This window comes from Ranitomeya variabilis, chromosome 4 (genome assembly GCF_051348905.1).
Source record: "Ranitomeya variabilis isolate aRanVar5 chromosome 4, aRanVar5.hap1, whole genome shotgun sequence".
Lineage (NCBI taxonomy): Eukaryota > Metazoa > Chordata > Amphibia > Anura > Dendrobatidae > Ranitomeya > Ranitomeya variabilis.
The window spans coordinates 240,523,714-240,543,415 of NC_135235.1; the positions used below are offsets into that span (position 1 = coordinate 240,523,714).

The 19,702-nt window shown below is 55.7% G+C and overlaps 1 protein-coding gene across 3 annotated transcripts in view; it reads right to left on the reverse strand.

Annotated features, from left to right (window-relative positions):
• Positions 1-294: 294 nt before the first annotated feature.
• Positions 295-19,702, reverse strand: part of EIF4G3 (eukaryotic translation initiation factor 4 gamma 3) — a 114,990-nt gene continuing 95,582 nt past the window's right edge. For 2 of the 3 annotated variants that reach the window (XM_077260449.1, XM_077260448.1), the window contains exons 13-35: positions 15,058-15,146; positions 14,671-14,866; positions 11,314-11,501; positions 10,935-11,054; positions 10,648-10,824; positions 10,367-10,564; positions 9,500-9,646; positions 8,997-9,233; positions 8,807-8,911; positions 8,595-8,727; positions 8,423-8,517; positions 8,258-8,351; positions 7,309-7,423; positions 7,012-7,226; positions 6,320-6,426; positions 6,040-6,212; positions 5,722-5,847; positions 5,530-5,611; positions 3,146-3,244; positions 2,334-2,480; positions 2,167-2,248; positions 1,807-1,953; positions 295-1,700 (exon numbers count right to left, since the gene is read on the reverse strand). In XM_077260449.1, the coding sequence (XP_077116564.1) occupies positions 1,519-1,700; positions 1,807-1,953; positions 2,167-2,248; positions 2,334-2,480; positions 3,146-3,244; positions 5,530-5,611; positions 5,722-5,847; positions 6,040-6,212; positions 6,320-6,426; positions 7,012-7,226; positions 7,309-7,423; positions 8,258-8,351; positions 8,423-8,517; positions 8,595-8,727; positions 8,807-8,911; positions 8,997-9,233; positions 9,500-9,646; positions 10,367-10,564; positions 10,648-10,824; positions 10,935-11,054; positions 11,314-11,501; positions 14,671-14,866; positions 15,058-15,146 (3,254 nt within the window). In that variant the 3' untranslated portion in view covers positions 295-1,518. Of the gene's footprint in view, positions 1,701-1,806; positions 1,954-2,166; positions 2,249-2,333; positions 2,481-3,145; positions 3,245-5,529; positions 5,612-5,721; positions 5,848-6,039; positions 6,213-6,319; positions 6,427-7,011; positions 7,227-7,308; positions 7,424-8,257; positions 8,352-8,422; positions 8,518-8,594; positions 8,728-8,806; positions 8,912-8,996; positions 9,237-9,499; positions 9,647-10,366; positions 10,565-10,647; positions 10,825-10,934; positions 11,055-11,313; positions 11,502-14,670; positions 14,867-15,057; positions 15,147-19,702 lie in introns of all 3 variants that reach the window. The other variant, XM_077260447.1, reaches the window with a different exon arrangement.

Below are 19,702 nucleotides of genomic sequence, written 5' to 3' on the forward strand. Positions count from 1 at the left end.
GCCCAGCAGAGAGGAGAGAGCGAGCCCAGCAGAGAGGAGAGCGAGCCCAGCAGACAGGAGAAACAGTGCCCAGCAGAGAGCGAGCCCAGCAGACAGAAGAGTGCCCAGCAGAGAGTGAGCCCAGCAGAGAGGAGAGGGCGAGCCCAGAAAAGAGGAGAGAGCGAGCCCAGAAAAGAGAGAGCGAGCCCAGCAGAGAGGGGAGAGCGAGCCCAGCAGAGAGGGGAGAGCGAGCCCAGCAGAGAGGGGAGGGCGAGCCCAGCAGACAGGAGTGTGTGCACATGACAGGACAGCACGCAGGGTACAGATCTTTTATTAGCCTTTTTTTCCATAGGAAACCAGGCTAAAATGAATAGAAATACAACAAAAGAGAAAGCGTGGCACAGTGGCATGTGCCATTACTGTGAAAAGCCACAGCTGCTCCCAGAGACTGCTCCCTTCCTTCGCACCGCTGCGTCCTGGAGGTTTTCTATTACTTGTCTGTTTCTGCCGCATCACATAAAATACTGAAATTCAACAAAACTTTTTTCTGTCTTCAGAGAAGCGGACCTGGTAGAGGGCGGCATCTGTACTGGTTGACCTGGCGGTAGAGGGCGGCGTCCGTACTGGTTGACCTGGCGGTATAGGGCGGCGTCCCTACTGGTTGACCTGGCGGTAGAGGGTGGCGTCTGTACTGGTTGACCTGGCGGAAGAGGGCGGCGTCCGTACTGGTTGACCTGGCGGTAGAGGGCGGCGTCTGTACTGGTTGATCTGGCGGTAGAGGGAGGCGTCTGTACTGGTTGACCTGGCGGTAGAGGGCAGCGTCTGAACTGGTTGATTTGGGGTCCTACATCGTAGGACTGGGCCATTGCATCAGTGTCTGATCCCTCAGCAGAGCGCGCAGCGACTCCAGGATGGGGGGCTCCGCTGGTAAATACAGATGGTGCATCATTGCATGGACACATGGGAGCGCGGACCGCAGACTTCTACACCCCCCAAACTGAAGCGATGACGTCTGCACCTCGGCCGATGCTGCTCTCCATAAAACATCTTTATATCCTTTAAAATATAAACAGCGGCTACACGACGGAGTCAGGTCCCCCCAGGCGGCTGCTACGGGGACGCTGGCTCCTCGAGTTCTTGGATAATAAATTACTTCTCTTTTTCTGAAATGATTTCTTTACTTGAAGTCTCTTCTCTATTTTTTTTGTTTTTTGTTTTTTTTTGTATAAAAGAAAAAACGACGTGGGAGGGCGTTAAAACAAAAATATTTACTTCTATAAATAGTGTGGAGGTCCCTTCTTCCCACAACGCTCAGGGGTGACCACCCCTAATGGTTCAGATCAATGCTGGGACGGGGGGCTCCTCCACACGCTGCCGTGGGTTTATGGCGGCTCCCGTCGCGCTGTCATCCATTGTTCTGTACCCTGAATGGCAAAGAGGAACAAGAGGGCGAAAAAAGAAACAGTATGAAGTTGCCGTAGTGACCCTGCGCCGCCACCTCTGGCCGCCGGGTCACGAGATCGGCACTGAATTAGGTTTCTAGTTGTCCTCGGACTCCTCCTCCGCCTCTTGCAACCACGTGAAAAAGGCCGTGACTGACTTTAGTGCTACACCTTTTCCGTTCTGCTCTGCGGGGTCTTTACTGGACTCCCACATGTAGAAAGCGTCCTCAGATATGACCTCCTCGTCATAGAGACAGTCAAAAAACATCCGGAGCAAGTCTGCCAAGGGAAAAAAAGAAGCGTGTCAGCAGTCGCAGTCTGACAAGAGGAACACAGACGCTACGGCAGGGCCCCGTGGGCAGCCCGGGCCCCGCGACATACTCACTGGGGGGTTGATCAAGTTTTACTATCAATGCTTGCAGTGCATAAAGTGCTTGTAGTTCTCGCTCCACATTGGAGTCCATGTACTTTAGTAAGACGGGAACCTTCTGTTTGAGGAAGGAGGTGTCCACGCGGCAGGAAGAACAGTCCCCTGTGGAGAGACAGCGGCCAGTGACTGCCAGCAACTGTCAGCGGCCACAGACTGCCAGCGGCCTGTGGCTGCCAGCCAGCGGCCACAAACTGCCGGCCAGCGGCCACAGGCTGCCGGCTAGCGGCCACAGGCTGCCAGCCAGCGGCCACAGGCTGCCAACCAGCGGCCACAGACTGCCAGCGAACACCCGGCAGCAGTCGGGCACGGACTCACCTAGTATTGCCGCCTTGCACACCGCCATCATTAAAGCTCTCAGGAACGCAGCAGAACTCATCTGACCTTCATCCAGATTCGCCTGAAAAAGGATGCAGCAGAAATTACAAGAAAGGAACAAGATGGAGGCCATCAGACGGAGTGGTCAGAGCGCCGGCTGCACTCACCTCTACCCAGTCAAATATGTGCTCGTCGCTAGCGTTCTCCTCCATGATCAGCTGCTCCAGCCGCCGGTGCAGCTCCTCCGCTGTCATCTCCTTCCTAGAAAGACTTTCTGATGGGCTACAGCAGTCCGACAGCGTGAAGTCCAGGTTCTGTGGAGCAAGAAGGTGACTAACCGTGCCATGTGCGGGGGGCCGAGGGGAGTAACCGTGCCAAGTGCGGGGAGCCGAGGGGAGTAACCGTGCCACGTGGGGGAGGCAAGGCGAGTAACCGTGCCACGTGCGGGGGGGGGGGGCCGAGAGGTGTAACAATACCGCGCGGGGGGCCGAGAGGTGTAACAATACCGCGCGGAGGCCGAGAGGTGTAACAATACCGCGCGGGTGGCCGAGAGGTGTAACAATACCGCGCGGGGGCCGAGAGGTGTAACAATACCGCGCGGGGGGCCCGAGAGGTGTAACAATACCGCGCGGGGGGCCGAGAGGTGTAACAATACCGCGCAGGGGGCCGAGAGGTGTAACAATACCGTGCGCAGGGCCGAGAAGTGTAACAATACCGCACGGGGGGCCGAGAGGTGTAACAATACCGCGCGCAGGGCCGAGAGGTGTAACAATACCGCGCGCGGGGCCGAGAGGTGTAACAATACCGCGCGTGGGGCTGAGAGGTGTAACAATACCGCGCGCGGGGCCGAGAGGTGTAACAATACCGCGCGCGGGGCCGGGAGGTGTAACAATATCGTGTGCGGGGCCGAGAGGTGTAACAATACCGCGCAGTGATGTCACGTGGATGGCGGCAGGCGCGGAGCACAGATCTCGCCCACCTTCTCGCTTACGAAGCTCTGCACGTCCTCCCCTTCCGGCAGTAGGTCTTTCCACCTCAGAGAAGTTTCTCTCCACAAAGCGGCCACTTTCTTATGGCTCTGAAACAGTAAGTTTACAGGTGGTCTCCTGCAAGATGTATGGGGGCTGCAGACTGCAGGAAATGTGTGCGTTCCTTACACTTCTAGCACAGCGGCTTTCAGTCTTTGCTGTCAGTCATTGAATGGAAACCTTCCTGTAATACCCAAAGGCAGGTTTCTGTTCTGCAGATGCACTGCACTGACACACTGCACCGAGCGCTGCAGCTCTGCTGCTTGGACTTTATCAAAACGGATTTATGGCCTCTAAATATACACAAGTACCAAAACATGTGCATTCACTAACAGCAAGCAGTGATCTTAACAGGATGAGAAAACATGGCTGCCGCCCTCCAGCAGCGCCCCACATGGGTTGTGTCTGGTGCTGCAGGTGAGCTGTAATATCACACATGACCTGTGGACGGCGGGGGCGCTGCAGTCCTTCCCTAATCTACCATCACTTTCAGAAGATTAGGAATTAAAAACTGAAAATCCAAAAAATAGAATCAGAAGATGAGACCTTGCTGATCACATCCACCATGGAAGGGGGCACTGCATGAACCAGACCTCTTGTACCGAACTTCTGGGGCAACCGGGGCCCATGTCATTGGAACCGGTGACCGTGACTACGTGGCGGTATACAGGAGGTGTACGGAGGTCCGGATCTGCACAGCGGGGGTATATACGACGTGTACGGAGGTTCGGAGCTGCACAGCGGGGGTATATACGGCGTGTACGGAGGTCTCGAGCTCCACAGCAGGGGTATATATGTGTACAGAGGTCCGGAGATCCACAGCGGGGGTATATACGTGTATGGAGGTTCAGAGCTGCACAGCGGGGGTATATACGACGTGTATGGAGGTCCGGACCTCCACAGCGGGGGTATATACGACATGTACGGAGGTCCGGAGCTCCACAGTTAGGGTATATACGATGTGTACGGAGGTCCGGAGCTCCACAGCAGGGGTATATACGATGTGTACGGAGGTCCGGAGTTCCACAGCGGGGGTATATACGACGTGTACGGAGGTCCGGAGCTCCACAGCAGGGGTATATACGATGTGTACGGAGGTCCGGAGTTCCACAGCGGCAGTATATACGACGTGTACGGAGGTCCGGAGCTCCACAGCGGGGTATATACGACGTGCACGGAGGTCCGGAGCTCCCCAGCGGGGGTATATACGACGTGCACAGAGGTCCGGAGCTGCACACCGGGGTATATACAATGTATACGGAGGTCCGGAGCTGCACAGCGGAGGTATATACGATGTGTACGGAGGTCCGGAGCTCCACAGCGGGGGTATATACGATGTGTACGGATGTCCGGATCTGCACAGCGGGGGTATTTACGACGTGTACGGAGGTCCGGAGCTCCACAGCGGGGTATATAAGACGTGTACGGAGGTCCGGAGCTCCCCAGCGGGGGTATATACGACGTGCACAGAGGTCCGGAGCTGCACACCGGGGTATATACAATGTATATGGAGGTCCGGAGCTGCACAGCGGAGGTATATACGATGTGTACGGAGGTCCGGAGCTCCACAGCGGGGGTATATACGATGTGTACGGATGTCCGGATCTGCACAGCGGGGGTATATACGACGTGTACGGAGGTCCGGAGCTCCACAGCGGGGGTATATACGACGTGTACGGAGGTCTGGAGCTCCACAGCGGGGGTATATACGACGTGTACGGAGGTCCGGAGCTCCACAGCGGGGGTATATACATGTACGGAGGTCTGGATCTGCACAGCGGCGGTATATACGACGTGTACGGAGGTCCGGAGCTCCACAGCGGGGGTATATACGACGTGTACGGAGGTCTGGAGCTCCACAGCGGGGGTATATACGACGTGTACGGAGGTCCGGAGCTCCACAGCGGGGGTATATACATGTACGGAGGTCTGGATCTGCACAGCGGCGGTATATACGACGTGTACGGAGGTCCGGAGCTCCACAGTGGGGGTATATATGACGTGTACGGAGGTCTGGAGCTCCACAGCGGGGGTATATACGACGTGTACAGAGGTCCGGAGCTCCACAGCGGGAGTATATATGACATGTACGGAGGTCCGGAGCTCCACAGCGGGAGTATATATGGCGTGTACGGAGGTCCGGAGCTGCACAGCGGGGGTATATACGACGTGTACAGAGGTCCGGAGCCTCACAGCGGGGTATATACGGCGTGTACGGAGGTCCGGAGCTCCACAGCAGGGGTATATACAAAGTGTACGGAGGTCCGGAGCCCCACAGTGAGGGTATATACAAAGGGTACGGAGGTCCAGAGCTGCACAGCGGGGTGTTACCTACCATTTGTTTGCATAGAAGGTGCAATATTTCAGACAACAAGACTCCGGTACGTCCCACAGGGAGCAGCGCCTTGTTAAACTCCCTGTAAGACAGAAGACAGTGAATTTTCCGCAGCCCATCGCCGCTCTCCCTGCGGCCCCTCCACCAATCAGGCAGCTCTGCCCTGTGCGACTGTCGCAGGGGATGACTTACGTGATTAAGTCTTTTAGACAAATGCCCCCTTCCTTTAACATGGGGGTCACTAACTCGGCCAGGTACAGCCAGATGTGCGGGATATCAATCGCCATGTCGTCAGCCAGCTCCAGCGTCTCCGACAATCTGCAGGAGACAAGTGTCAGCGAGCGGCCCGCCAGTGTCCTGCACACGCCCCGCTGGCCCCTCCGCCATTGCCATCTAGTCCGAGTCCTCCAGCAGCGCCCCATGACTGACGCTCAGGGGCAGCACTACAGGAAGCAGCTCCGATCACTAAGGCCGCGGCCCGCAGACTCCACAGGGCCGCTCGCTCCTCACCCGCTGTAGTAACTCTGCTTGCTGAGCTTCCCCGCCTGCACCAGCTGATACAGCAGTTGTCCCATGTGATCCCGGGTGATCTGACTCCTTTCCAGCGTGGACTCGACCCCCACACGAACAAAGACAGAGAGCGAGCCCTGTACGGAGAGCTCCTCCACACACTGCATGGCCTCCTGGAGACAAGAGACTGGGGGTCACACCTGGGTGGTCTCCGCAGGACCCCATCGCTGTACCCACTGCAGGACCCCACAGCTGTACCCACCGCAGGACGGCGGCTGACCTTATAGTCGTTGATGTGCAGGAACTCGTCTATGATGGCCTTAGATTTCCGCTCCAGCTCCTCTTCTGACACCGGGGATTTGTCAGACTCTGGAGTCTCACACTTCACTACCGAGAAACACAGAAGTGGAGGGTCAGCGCAGCGGGCACTGGAGCCAACGAGCAGGGTTAGCGCCGCGTCAGCAGCGGGCACAGGAGCCAACGTGCAGGGTCAGCACCGCATCATTGCAGGCACAGGAGCCAACGTGCAGGGTCAGCGCCGCGTCAGCAGCGGGCACACTGGAGCGAACATGCAGGATCAGCGCCGCGTCAGCAGCGGGCACAGGAGCGAACGTGCAGGGTCAGCGCCGCGTCATTGCAGGCACAGGAGCCAACGTGCAGGGTCAGTGCCGCGTCAGCAGTGGGCACAGGAGCGAACGTGCTGGGTCAGCGCGTCAGCAGCGGGCACAGGAGCCAACGTGCAGGGTCAGCGCCGCGTCAGCAGCGGGCACAGGAGCCAACGTGCAGGGTCAGCGCCATGTCAGCAGCGGGCACAGGAGCCAACGTGCAGGGTCAGCGCCGCGTCAGCAGCGGGCACAGGAGCCAACATGCAGGGTCAGCGCTGCGTCAGCAGCGGGCACAGGAACGAATGTGCAGGGTCAGCACCACGTCAGCAGCGGGCACAGGAGGGGAGGCCGCAGAGCCGTCTCTCACCAGGTTCACGGAGCTTCCGCTCTAGGCTGGGGGCCTTCTCCTGCTCGGCGGACACGGGCAGTGTTTTCGGTGTGTGCAGAGTCTCTCGCCGCGGTTCTTCTTGATTGTCTATTAGGTCCTTGGCTCCGCTGCCTCTCAGGAAGCTGCTGGGGCGAGAGGCCAGGGTGGAGGGCAGCACGGGCTTGTCATTCCTCTCACGACCGACGTTCGCATGGCTGGAGAATCAGCATACAAACACATGAGGAGGTTACAGCCTCCATGTAAGTCACGGCCTCTGCTCACACCACGGCTGGATACCTTGTTAATATCCTGCGGCTTTCCAGGTCTGACATGGTGGAGGACGCAGAGGAGGAGACTGCAGGCTGCAGGGCGGAGAATCTATTCAGACTGGGGGCCCCTGGACGTGAGGACTCTGCAAAAATGGAGACTGAATGTAAGGCACAGTCCAGGAGGGCAGAGATGACAAGACATAACCCAGTGCCCAGACTCACCCGCCCCGGGCAGCGTCCAGACTCACCCGCCCCGGGCAGCGTCCAGACTCACCCGCCCCGGGCAGCGTCCAGACTCACCCGCCCCGGGCAGCGTCCAGACTCACCATCACCGGGCATCATCCACACTCACCTGCCCCGGGCATCATCCAGACTCACCCGCCTCGGGCAACGCCCAGACTCACCATCACCGGGCATCATCCAGATTCACCCGCCCCGGGCAGCATCCAGACTCACCCGCCCCGGGCAGCATCCAGACTCACCCGCCCCGGGCAGCATCCAGACTCACCCGCCCCGGGCAGCATCCAGACTCACCCGCCCCGGGCAGCATCCAGACTCACCCGCCCCGGGCAGCATCCAGACTCACCCGCCCCGTGCAGCATCCAGACTCAACCGCCCCGGGCAGCATCCAGACTCACCCGCCCCGGGCAGCATCCAGACTCACCTGCCCCGGGCATCATCCAGACTCACCCGCCTCGGGCAACGCCCAGACTCACCATCACCGGGCATCATCCAGATTCACCCGCCCCGGGCAGCATCCAGACTCACCCGCCCCGGGCATCATCCAGACTCACCCGCCCCGGGCAGCATCCAGACTCACCCGCCCCGGGCAGCATCCAGACTCACCCGCCCCGGGCAGCATCCAGACTCAGCCGCCCCGGGCAGCATCCAGACTCACCCGCCCCAGGCAGCGCCCAGACTCACAATCACCGGGCATCATCCACACTCACCCGCCCCCAGGCATCACCCAGACTCACCTGTCTCACTAGTCTTGGCCCCGCCACTGCTCCCTTTCCCCCAGCTGCCGAGTTGAGCCTTGGGCACCAGCTGGATCTTGTCATCAATGGTGGGCTGTAAGAGAATAAAGAGTCACCCCACAAGCAGGGACACTAGAGACCCATGCACTTACCCCCACTTCTTACCTTGGTGATCTTCAGGAACTTGGTGGGGTCCAGGACCCGGTTATTCTTTGTGCCTTGGACCATGTTCCATCCACCCTCCTCCACTCGCTGCACCACTGCCAAGAGACAACAGGTACAGTATGAGTGGTGGCCCCTAATGTGCCGGATCTTACCTGGCCAGGCTGGATCTTACCTGGCCGGCGCTTCTCTTTGGTCATCAGTTGCTGCACTTTCCTCTGCTCCTCCTGCTCCTCTATTTTGGCCTCTTTGTGGATCTGCTCGATGGTTTTGGGGCCCTGGTCTGCTCTCCGCGACACCCAGTTGCACTGTGTAAAGGATAGAAATTGGATAGTTGTAGATTTTAAAGCAAAATCTGGAGAAGAAGATGATGATGGCAGCAGGTACCAGTCTGAGGTCTATGATGTCCTGCAGCATGAAGCGGATCCGGGACGACGTTTTCCGCTCCTTCACAATCTTCTCCATCTGGTGGAAATACTGATCCATCCGGGGCTGGAAAAATCAGAGCATATGTGGGTGATCAGGGGTCGGGTGGCCACATGCTTCTACAAGCCTACGGCTACCTCTTAATGATCACCTTTGCCTTCTCGAAGTCCAGGTCTTTGCCAATGGTGGTGAGCAGGCGGCACAGACACTCCAGAGACTCCTCGTCATGGTTTTTCAGCAGTTTCACCACACAGTCGTGCATGATGGCCTCCGTCAACATCTTCAGCTTGAACAGTTCTCCAATGAACTTTATGTTCCCTATGGATCTCCGCCGCGCCTTGTCTCTAGCTTCCTCCAGTTCCTCCTGAAGACGGGTCTTCTCCTCCGGCTGCTGACACAAAGAGATGTCGCCGATCATATGGAGGGCACAGATAGGTGGAGGTGAACACCTTGACGAGCTGCCACTAATCTCCAGAGGACACGTGGCCAAGCAGATATACATGGAGAGAATCTAACACGAAGCTGCAGCGCCCCTCTACCCTCAGCAAGATAAAGTCCAACATGGCGGCTGGAGCCCCTTAAATTAGACTCTCTATCCCCTCACCCACAACAGCGGCCGAGCAGCAGGAACCTCCCGCACACATCTCCTCTTACTGTTGTAGCCAACTCCAGGTCTTTCTGCTTCTTCTCGAAGACATCGTCATCCGCTTTGTCCTTTTCAAACTCCTTCTGACATCGGTTGAGCAGTAACTTGCGGAAGTTCACAGTGCTGCCGGGCTTGTCGGCCATTGGTACTTTTAACTACAACAACATTAAAAATCACCTAAACACCAGTGACCCTTCTGTAAGGATGAGGGCGGCCATGAGGGTCCACTGCGCCGGACCATGCGGGGTGAACAGACCCTCAGAGACGGACTCATGAGAGCTGCTCCGTACAGCAGACACCTGACTCCAGTCCCTGACTGGAGTAAGACTTGTGGCGAGGTGAACCCAGTGCAAAACACATAACATGTTCCTGTCAGTGAATCGGGGGTGCCTCACTCCAGGACCACCCTCATCACAGCTGCTGTGAACGTCGCCGGTCCTGAGGAATCGGCGCCAGGGATCGCGGCTCGGCTTTGGTCAGGTTTTGTCCCTGGTTCTGGCGAATATGTAAGATTTCATGTTTGCTCCTAGAATTGATGGATGGGGTAACACTCGCTCCCCCACTGATGGACGTTTTGTGTCACGGCCGGCGACACAATGCCGAGGGTGGACATTGTATGTCTCAAAATTCTTCTAAAAGGAACGTAATTACCACCAACTACGTCTCTACGGCCGCAGACCAGGACCCGGGGCACTCTACAATGGAGACACCAATGAATAGTCTGTAGAGACGGACAATCCCTGGACGCCATTATCGTTAGATATCTAAAGTGATGAGCAAGGTCACGGTTGGCACGTTGCTACCATGGACAGACACTGAATTACTGCACTATGCACAAATACGGGCCGATAGGTCCACGCCGGCTTTTTACTAACCGTGGCGAGGCATCGGCACATGTTGGCATACGCCACGGAGAAGCTGGGCTCATCGATGGCCTTCTCAAACACCAGATCTATCACCCCTTTCAGTCGCTCCTCAGTGTCCACAGTCAGATCCATCACCTGCTTAATCAGCTGGTTGAACATCTGAGGTGTCAGCTTGTTCAAAATGCTCCGAACCTTACGGAAAAGAGCCTGCAACAAGAGGGTCCATGATAGAGAGGCGCAGACCCGCGCAGAGACACTCTGCGGCCCGGAGCCTCCCTGTGTGCACTCGCCTGTGTCCGGATGCTCTCCGGGTCCTCCGCCTGGGACTCCCTCTTTACGCTCGGCTTCCACGCGTTCTCGGCTTTCTTCAGGTGCACGTCATCTGTTACTGAAATGTTCATGATTATTTTTCTGGGCTCCCGCCTCTGCCCTGGTTGTGAACGTCTGGGACCCCCAACATTCAGCAACTGGGGGACACAACAGCAAAAACTTTACAAGTTTACAAGACAGAGTTCAGACCTCTCGCTATCACACGGGGGAGCACCCTCACGACAGAACACAATATGTGTAGACTTACAGGCACTCCGCGCCCGCCAGGGGCCAACCGGCCAAAGTCTGCATAGGCAGGGGTGAAGTCGGGCCCCTTCTGCAGCATGCGAGGGTCCAGGGTCCTCATCGCAAGCTTTGGCTGATTGATCTGTGAATGGACAGTAACATATGACTAAAGAGTAACGAGGCAATAAGACAGAACAATCTCCCCATCATCGCAGGCTGGAAACTGCCTGCCCTACACAAACACAGCAACGACGACCCCAACATCTTCACAGTAATACAGCGCCGATCACATTCATCAGCGCAGATGTCCGGGCCAGCGAGCAGGACCCCCGAGACCTTTTCCACAGTCACACCCCCCACAACAGAGACCTAATAAGCAGCACAGACCTCGCTCTCCTCACCTTGTCCAAGACCACGTCACTGATGGGCGGCAATCCTTCTGGCTTCTGTACACAGGCCGGCATGAACTGGAAGCCCAGGAGAAAATCCCGATCGTACTGTCGCTTTCCTTCACTCGGCACAATAGAGGCTGGTGGTGAAGGGACATCGGGGAACGCGTCCTGGGGGGATGGATCTGCTGCTCCAGGTCCTAGGAGATCAATGAGTACAGGATGGAGCCCAAGCATCTCCGCAAAAGCCCCAGGGATAAAGCATCCACAACGGTATACTTTAAAGACACTGCACACTGTGAACATACATTACTGATCCCTTCTCCGTGGTGTCACTAATTTGTCACGTATCCGCTCTCAGCACGTGACTGGGGGGTTGTGCCTGCATGGGTTAATCTATCTCCCCACTCTCAGTCCAGCATTCAACCTCTGTCCTATGCTGTAATGGGAGCATAAATCACACACTGACCCAGGCCACACACCCGCTCATACACGCTGCCACCACTCACCGAATACACGGGCGATGAGTCCCGGAAATATTAATACTACTACTGTCTACCACTCATAAGGATCACACACCTTAGGCTATGGATTCGTTAGAGCATTCAAGGTTCAACTGTTAAAGTTTTATGCTTTAATAAAAAAAGATTCAGCACTTACAGTAAGAAAAGGTATAAAAATATGATAATAAAAAGACATACAACTTATGCAAAACAGTATAAAATAAACAGGAGAAAACTTACAGAAATAGATCACTTGTAGTCTGCTTCTGCTCCCTGAGTGTAGGATGAATATAAACTGGATCACATCAGCTTCCCAGGCTGCCCTCACATGTGAACAATTTTGATTGCTTACAAGCCTAATTTATAGTCACCCTGGAGGTCAGATTTCGAAACCAGCCCCTCAAGTTGATATTCTAATTGCTTGTTTTTGAATGGAGCACGGCCACGCCCCCAATGAATATATTATTTTCTCTGAGATTCTTTGTGTAAAGCTTCCCACAGATAGATAGTGTCAGGCTGTAATTGACATATTTCTTCCAAAGAGCTAGGAGGTGTCAAATGTTCCCTTTCGTCTTGGGTCCCAGCAAGACCCCCTGGTGAGATTGGAGACAGAAGTCTGCTGTCTCAAGAAAATATATAACATAATAACACCTGGGTGAGACCTGCAGCCTTCAGGACAGATGTTCAATTATTACTAGTCACACAATAAACCTATACATAGTTCACTGCACAAATATATTTATACATATTTCACTACAGCTGCGCTCACTATTCTGCTGGTGCAGTCACTGTGTACATATGTAACATTACTGATCCGGAATTACATCCTGTATTATACTCCAGACATGCACTCACTATTCTGCTGGTGCAGTCACTTTGTACATACATTACATTACTGATCCTGAGTTACATCCTGTATTATACCCTAGAGCTGCACTCACTATTCTGCTGGTGTAGTCACTGTGTACATACACAGGGCCGGCGTCAGCACCCGGGCAAGTGCCGGGGCCCTGACAAGACAGGGGGGCCCACTCACGCAGTCATACATCCATCTGGCCGCTTTAACCCTTTCTACCCTTTCAATTTGCCCTGCCTGGCACAAGCATCCTCTCAGTCAGTGCAGGGCCAGGCACATAGGGGTTAAGGACACAGCCAGCGTGACATTGTGGGCGGAGAGTTCTCCTGCTCTCCTCTCCTGGCTGTGTGCACTGTGCAGTGCTGAACTAATCAGGCACAGGCAGATTCCGGACTGGAGGAGCTGCTACCGGCACCTGAGTGAGTGCCATGCTATATCGCTGTATATTCTGACAGTCTGGGTGACCTGGGGGGGCGGCCATATATATATACTACAGCAGCCGCCCAGCCCAGGCCCCCAGCACAGCCTGTATAGATACAGTGTATATAATATATATACAGGACAGGTGCTGGGGGCCTGGGCTGGGCGGCTGTTGAAGTATATACACCGCACAGTACCTCTCCCCTGTATATATACACCGCACAGTACCTCTCCCCTGTATATATACACTGCACAGTACCTCTCCCCTGTATATATACACCGCACAGTACCTCTCCCCTGTATATATACACCGCACAGTACCTCTCCCCTGTATATATACACCGCACAGTACCTCTCCCCTGTATATATACACTGCACAGTACCACTCCCCTCTATATATACTCCGCACAGTACCTCTCCCCTGTATATATACACCGCACAGTACCACTCCTCCTGTCCTGTATATATACACTGCAGAATTTACAATAGCTATCACTCATGTAAGAAGTGAAATCTGGCATTGTACTCTACCTATATTTCTCTGCTGTATCTGGGCATCATGAATCGTGGTATGTGTTAAAGGTGGGGGGGCCCACTGAGACTCTTTCGCCCGGGGCCCTCAAAAACCTGGAGCCGGCCCTGTACATACATTACATTACTGATCCTGAGTAACCTCCTGTATTATACTCCAGAGCTGCGCTCACTATTCTGCTGGTGTAGTCAATGTGTACATACATTACATTACTGATCCTGAGTTACCTCCTGTATTATACTCCAGAGCTGCACTCACTATTCAGGATGCCCGTGTGGTGCATGGCATGCTATGTAAGCACACATAAACACCGAAAAATGGAGTTCCATACACAGGAAAATAAATTTTAAAAATTGTACATTTTATTATAAATATTTGTAAACACATTACATCACAAAAATAACAAAAAATTGAACAAAGGAAAAAACCCTAGTTTAGGAATGGTAAATCCCCGGCAAAACCAGTCAGTTTATATAAGCCAAACCCATGGTACTAGTGTAATCCGCTATAAGTCATAAATATATATGACACCCAATCAAATAGTATTCACATAGCACAAGTAAAAATCTGAAAATTGGATGCCCGTAAATTAATGCAAACCCCAATGGATGTCACAGTGACCATCATCCATTTACGGGCATCCAATTTTCAGATTTTTACTTGTACTATGTGAATACTATTTGATTGGGTGTCATATATATTTGTTATGACTTATAGCGGATTACACTAGTACCATGGGTTTGGCTTATATAAACTGACTGGTTTTGCCGGGGATTTACCATTCCTAAACTAGGGTTTTTTCCTTTGTTCATTTTTTTGTTATTTTTGTGATGTAATGTGTTTACAAATATTTATAATAAAATGTACAATTTTTAAAATTTATTTTCCTGTGTATGGAACTCCATTTTTCGGTGTTTAAATGTATTCTGGGAGTATACACTTATTGTCCGGTTACCTCATGGGCAAGTACCGTATATGAAGTCACTTGGACATTACTTTTTGCTATATGGGACCCATGTTCTTTCTGTGAGTTTGAGTTTATTATGTAAGCACACTACCTGACTTATAGGGGTACGTCTCCTCTGGAGTGGCGGGTTCCATTCCTTCCCCTTCGGAGACGATGTCCTCGCCGTTCCGCAGAGGTTCTGGTTCGCCGTTCTCCTCCGGCGGTCCATCACTCAGATCCAGGTGTTTGGCCTCTGCACCCTTTCCCTCTTCCTCTGCGCCCTTCTCCTCCGTGGCCTCGCTCTGCTCCTGAGAACAGACGCTGTGATGTCAGACTCGCTATGTATGAAGTACTGAAGACAGACGACACCTCACACCGAAACGTTACCCCCATCAGCATTCTCCGGAGGCAGAACAGAAAGTCTCTTCGCCTCGGCATGTGCCGGAGAGAAGCGTAGTACTCCATCCACAACTACCACCCCCACCGTACAGGAGCTCACCTCAGCCTCTGCTGGCACGGCCTCCTCAGCATTTGGACTCTCGTCTTTTGGCGTCTGCCACATCTTTGGTGAAGCTGCGACTGTGAGGGCTGGAAGATCACAATGAGAGAGTCAGACGGGCATCAGACTGGGGCTAAATAACTGGCATGTCTATCCTGGGATCACGCGAGGCAGGGGAGCCGCGCTCCGGCAACGCCAGGCAGGGGGAGCAGCGTTACGCAACGCCAGGCAGGGGGAGCCGCGATCCGGCAACGCCAGGCAGGGGGAGCCGCGATACGCAATGCCAGGCAGGGGGAGACGTGATACGCAACGCCAGGCAGGGGGAGCCACGACACGCAACGCCAGGCAGGGGGGAGCCACGATACGCAACGCCAAGCAGGGGGAGCCGCGATCCGGCAACGCCAGGCAGGTGGAGCCGCAATCCGGCAATGCCAGGCAGGGGGAGCCGCGATCCGGCAACTCCAGGCAGGGGAAGCCGCGATCTGGCAACACCAAGCAGGGGGAGCCGTGATTCGGCAACGCCAGGCAGGGGGAGCCGTGCTCCAGCAACGCCAGGCAGGGGGAACCGCACTCAGGCAACGCCAGGCAGGGGGAGCCGCACTCAGGCAACGCCAGGCATGGGGAGCCGCACTCAGGCAACGCCAGGCATGGGGAGCCGCACTCAGGCAACGCCAGGCAGGGGGAGCTGCAATCCGGCAATGCCTGGCAGGGGGAGCCGCAATCCGGCAGCGCGAGGCAGGGGGAGCCGCAATCTGGCAACCTCGAGGCAGGGGGAGCCGCGATCCGGCAACGCCAGGCAGGGGGAGCTGTGCTCCGGCAGGTCGCACCGAGGTATTACATACCTCCCAACTTTAGGGGAAGGGAAAGAGGGACAAAGTCAGCGGCCGCGGCAAATTTTAGGCCACACCCATTTCACAACTAGCCACGCCCCAACCACACCCATTTAGCACTTCTGATCACAATGTTTCGTTAACAATAATTATGAACAAAAAAATATGGCCACACACGACGCTCCATACTGTACAATGGCCATTGGCCACATTATGCTCCATACTGTATAATGGCCCCACATGATGCTGCGTACAGTATACTTGCCCCACGTGATGGGGCACGTATAAAATGCCCCATAGCATAAAATACGCTGACACACCCTGACTACGGATCAATATTTTGGGGACATTTCTCCGTATTACGCCCGTAGTACGGCCGTATAATACGTGGCGTATTGTCTTACGCCGAGTGTGACGCCGGCCTTACTGGTATAATTATTATAGGGGCCAAGTCCCTTTTGTATATATCTCCCTGATATACACCGAGCACCATTTTGTGTTCATGTAATTTGTGTTATGGGTTCGACAGGGCTAAAAACATAGTAACACCCACGGAGCACATCTGCCCGGCACCAGGTCCTCCTGACCCCCGGAGTGCGCATACGTGAAGTGCGACCGAAGATTCCTGAGGCGGTGGAGTCAGAGGTGAGTAACGGGGTGAGGGGTCGGCATGCTGCTGCCGTATTTAGCATTTTGGGTGACAATACCCCTTTAACGATAACCATGGGGAGAGGGGTGCTGCACCAGGTTGGTGGAGAATCCGATGGATGGGTACCAGGGGGAGAGTGGGAGCGGGGTGCACTGCATGGGGAGACAAAGTTTGTGTCAGTCCTCCTAATGCTGTCAGATCAGAGTCTCTGCTGTAACGGGCAGCGCTGCATGGAGAGGGGGAGAGACACATTCACTTACAGTCAGTCTGCAGATCCCCGCTCGCTGCTCCCGCGGTCACGAGAAACCAGTCCGGGTGCTGGCGCTGCCGCTCTAGTGTCCTCAGAGTCCGCCCACGTTGAGGAGGAAGCCGGAGGCGGGCGGTGAGGCAACTCAAGGGGGCGTGGCTACAACGCAGACAGTCCCAGGCAGGGAACGGAACGAACAGCTGCGGGTACAGTAATCGGGCTCTCTCTACGTCCCGGAAGTGGGCGGGGCTTCACTGGCGGCCGCAAATTCGGGATTTTAAATGCCCGAAGCGGGACAGCAGGACCCCGGTGCCAAAGCGGGACTGTCCCGCTGAAATCGGGACGGTTGGGAGGTATGGTATTAACAGGTACTTCCTTGGGATTAGTAGACATTGTGTCTCCCTATCTCACCAGGAGGTCTAGCTAGGGCAAAGAAGAAAGGGAACATTTGGCACCCCCTAGCGCTTGGAGGGGAGATGCTAATTGTGGCTAGAGGGGATCTATTCCTGAGAACCTTTTCACACGTATCGCAAGAGAAAATAATGTATTCATTGGGGGCGCGGCCGTGGCCCAATCAAACAGGCAGCAGTTATGATATTGACCTGAGGGTCGGTCTAGAAACCTGACCTTCAGACCAAAGTTATAAATTTAGGCTGCAGACAGAGAATTGTGTTCACATGTGAGGGCAGCCTGAGAAGCTGGTGTGATCCAATCTACATTCATCCTACCCTCAGGGAGCAGAAAGCAACTACCAGTTAGATAATTTCTGTAAGTTTCTCCTGTTTATTTTGATACTGTTTTGCATAAGTTGTATGTCTTTTTATTAGCATATTTTTATACCTTTTTCTTATTGTAAGCATTGAACCTTTTGTTATTAAAGTATAAAACTTTAACAAGTTGAACCTTGAATGTTCTAAAAGAATCCATAGCCTAAGGTGTGTGAGCCTTATGAGTGATAGACACATTTTTATTAGTATTATTATTTCTGGGACTCCGCCCGTGTATTCGATGAGTGGTGGCAGCGTGTATGAGTGGGTGTGTGGCCTCGGTCGGTGTGTGATTTATGCTCCCATTACAGCATAGGACAGAGGTTGAATGCTTGACAGAGAGGGGAGATAGATTAACCCTTGCAGGCACAACCCCAAGTCACGTGTGAGAGCAGGCAAGTGACGAATTATTGACACCACGGAGAAGGGATCCGTGATAGTCACCTATACAGCAGGTTCTTACAGAGACCTCCATAACATGTAGAGGTCCATCCTGTGTATCCTGGAGCACGGCAGTAGTCACAGTCGGGGGAGCGTCAGCCCCCAGGAGACAAGCGGGGGAGCGTCAGCCCCCAGGAGACAAGCGGGGGAGCGTCAGCCCCCAGGAGACAAGCGGGGGAGCGTCAGCCCCCAGGAGACAAGCGGGGGAGCGTCAGCCCCCAGGAGTCAAGCGGGGGAACGTCAGCCCCCAGGAGACAAGCGGGGGAGAGTCAGCCCCCAGGAGACAAGCGGAGCAGCGTCAGCCCCCAAGAGACAAGAGGGGGAGTGTCAGCCCCCAGGAGACGAGTGAGGCAGCATCAGCCCCCAGGAGACAAGCGGGGGAGCGTCAACCCCCAGGAGACGAGCGAGGCAGCGTCAGCCCCCAGGAGACAAGCGGGGCAGCGTCAGCCCCCAGGAGACAAGCGGGGGAGCACTGCACCCAGGAGACAAGCGAGGGAGAGTAAGCCCCCAGGAGACAAGCGGGGAAGCGTCAGCCCCCAGGAGACAAGCGGGGGAGCGTCAGCCCCCAGGAGACAATCGGGGGAGCGTCAGCCCCCAGGAGACAAGAGGGGGAGCGTCAGCCCCCAGGAGACAAGCGGGGGAGCGTCAGCCCCCAGGAGACGAGCGGGGGAGCGTCAGCCCCCAGGAGACGAGCGGGGGAGCGTCAGCCCCCAGGAGACGAGCGGGGGAGCGTCAGCCCCCAGGAGACGAGCGGGGGAGCGTCAGCCCCCAGGAGACAAGCGGGGGAGCGTCAGCCCCCAGGAGACAAGTGGGGGTGCGTCAGCCCCAGGAGACAAGAGGGGGAGCACTGCACCCAGAAGACAAGCAAGGGAGAGTAAGCCCCCAGGAGACAAGCGGGGGAGCGTCAGCCCCCAGGAGACAAGCGTGGGAGCGTCAGCCCCCAGGAGACAAGAGGGGCAGCGTCAGCCCCCAGGAGACAAGAGGGGGAGCACTGCACCCAGGAGACAAGCGAGGGAGAGTAAGCCCCCCAGGAGACAATCGGGGGAGCGTCAGCCCCCAGGAGACAAGCGGGGGAGCATCAGCCCCCAGGAGACGAGCGGGGGAGCGTCAGCCCCCAGGAGACAAGAGGGGGAGCGTCAGCCCCCAGGAGACAAGAGGGGGAGCGTCAGCCCCCAGGAGACAAGCGGGGGAGCGTCAGCCCCCAGGAGACGAGCGGGGGAGCGTCAGCCCCCAGGAGACGAGCGGGGGAGCGTCAGCCCCCAGGAGACAAGCGGGGGAGCGTCAGCCCCCAGGAGACAAGCGGGGGAGCGTCAGCCCCCAGGAGACAAGTGGGGGTGCGTCAGCCCCAGGAGACAAGAGGGGGAGCACTGCACCCAGAAGACAAGCAAGGGAGAGTAAGCCCCCAGGAGACAAGCGGGGGAGCGTCAGCCCCCAGGAGACAAGAGGGGCAGCGTCAGCCCCCAGGAGACAAGAGGGGGAGCACTGCACCCAGGAGACAAGCGAGGGAGAGTAAGCCCCCCAGGAGACAAGCGGGGGAGCGTCAGCCCCCAGGAGACAAGCGGGGAGCGTCAGCCCCCAGGAGACAAGCGGGGGAGGGTCAGCCCCCAGGAGACAAGCGGGGGAGCGTCAGCCCCCAGGAGACAAGCGGGGGAGCGTCAGCCCCCAGGAGACAAGCGGGGGAGCGTCAGCCCCCAGGAGACAAGCGGGGGAG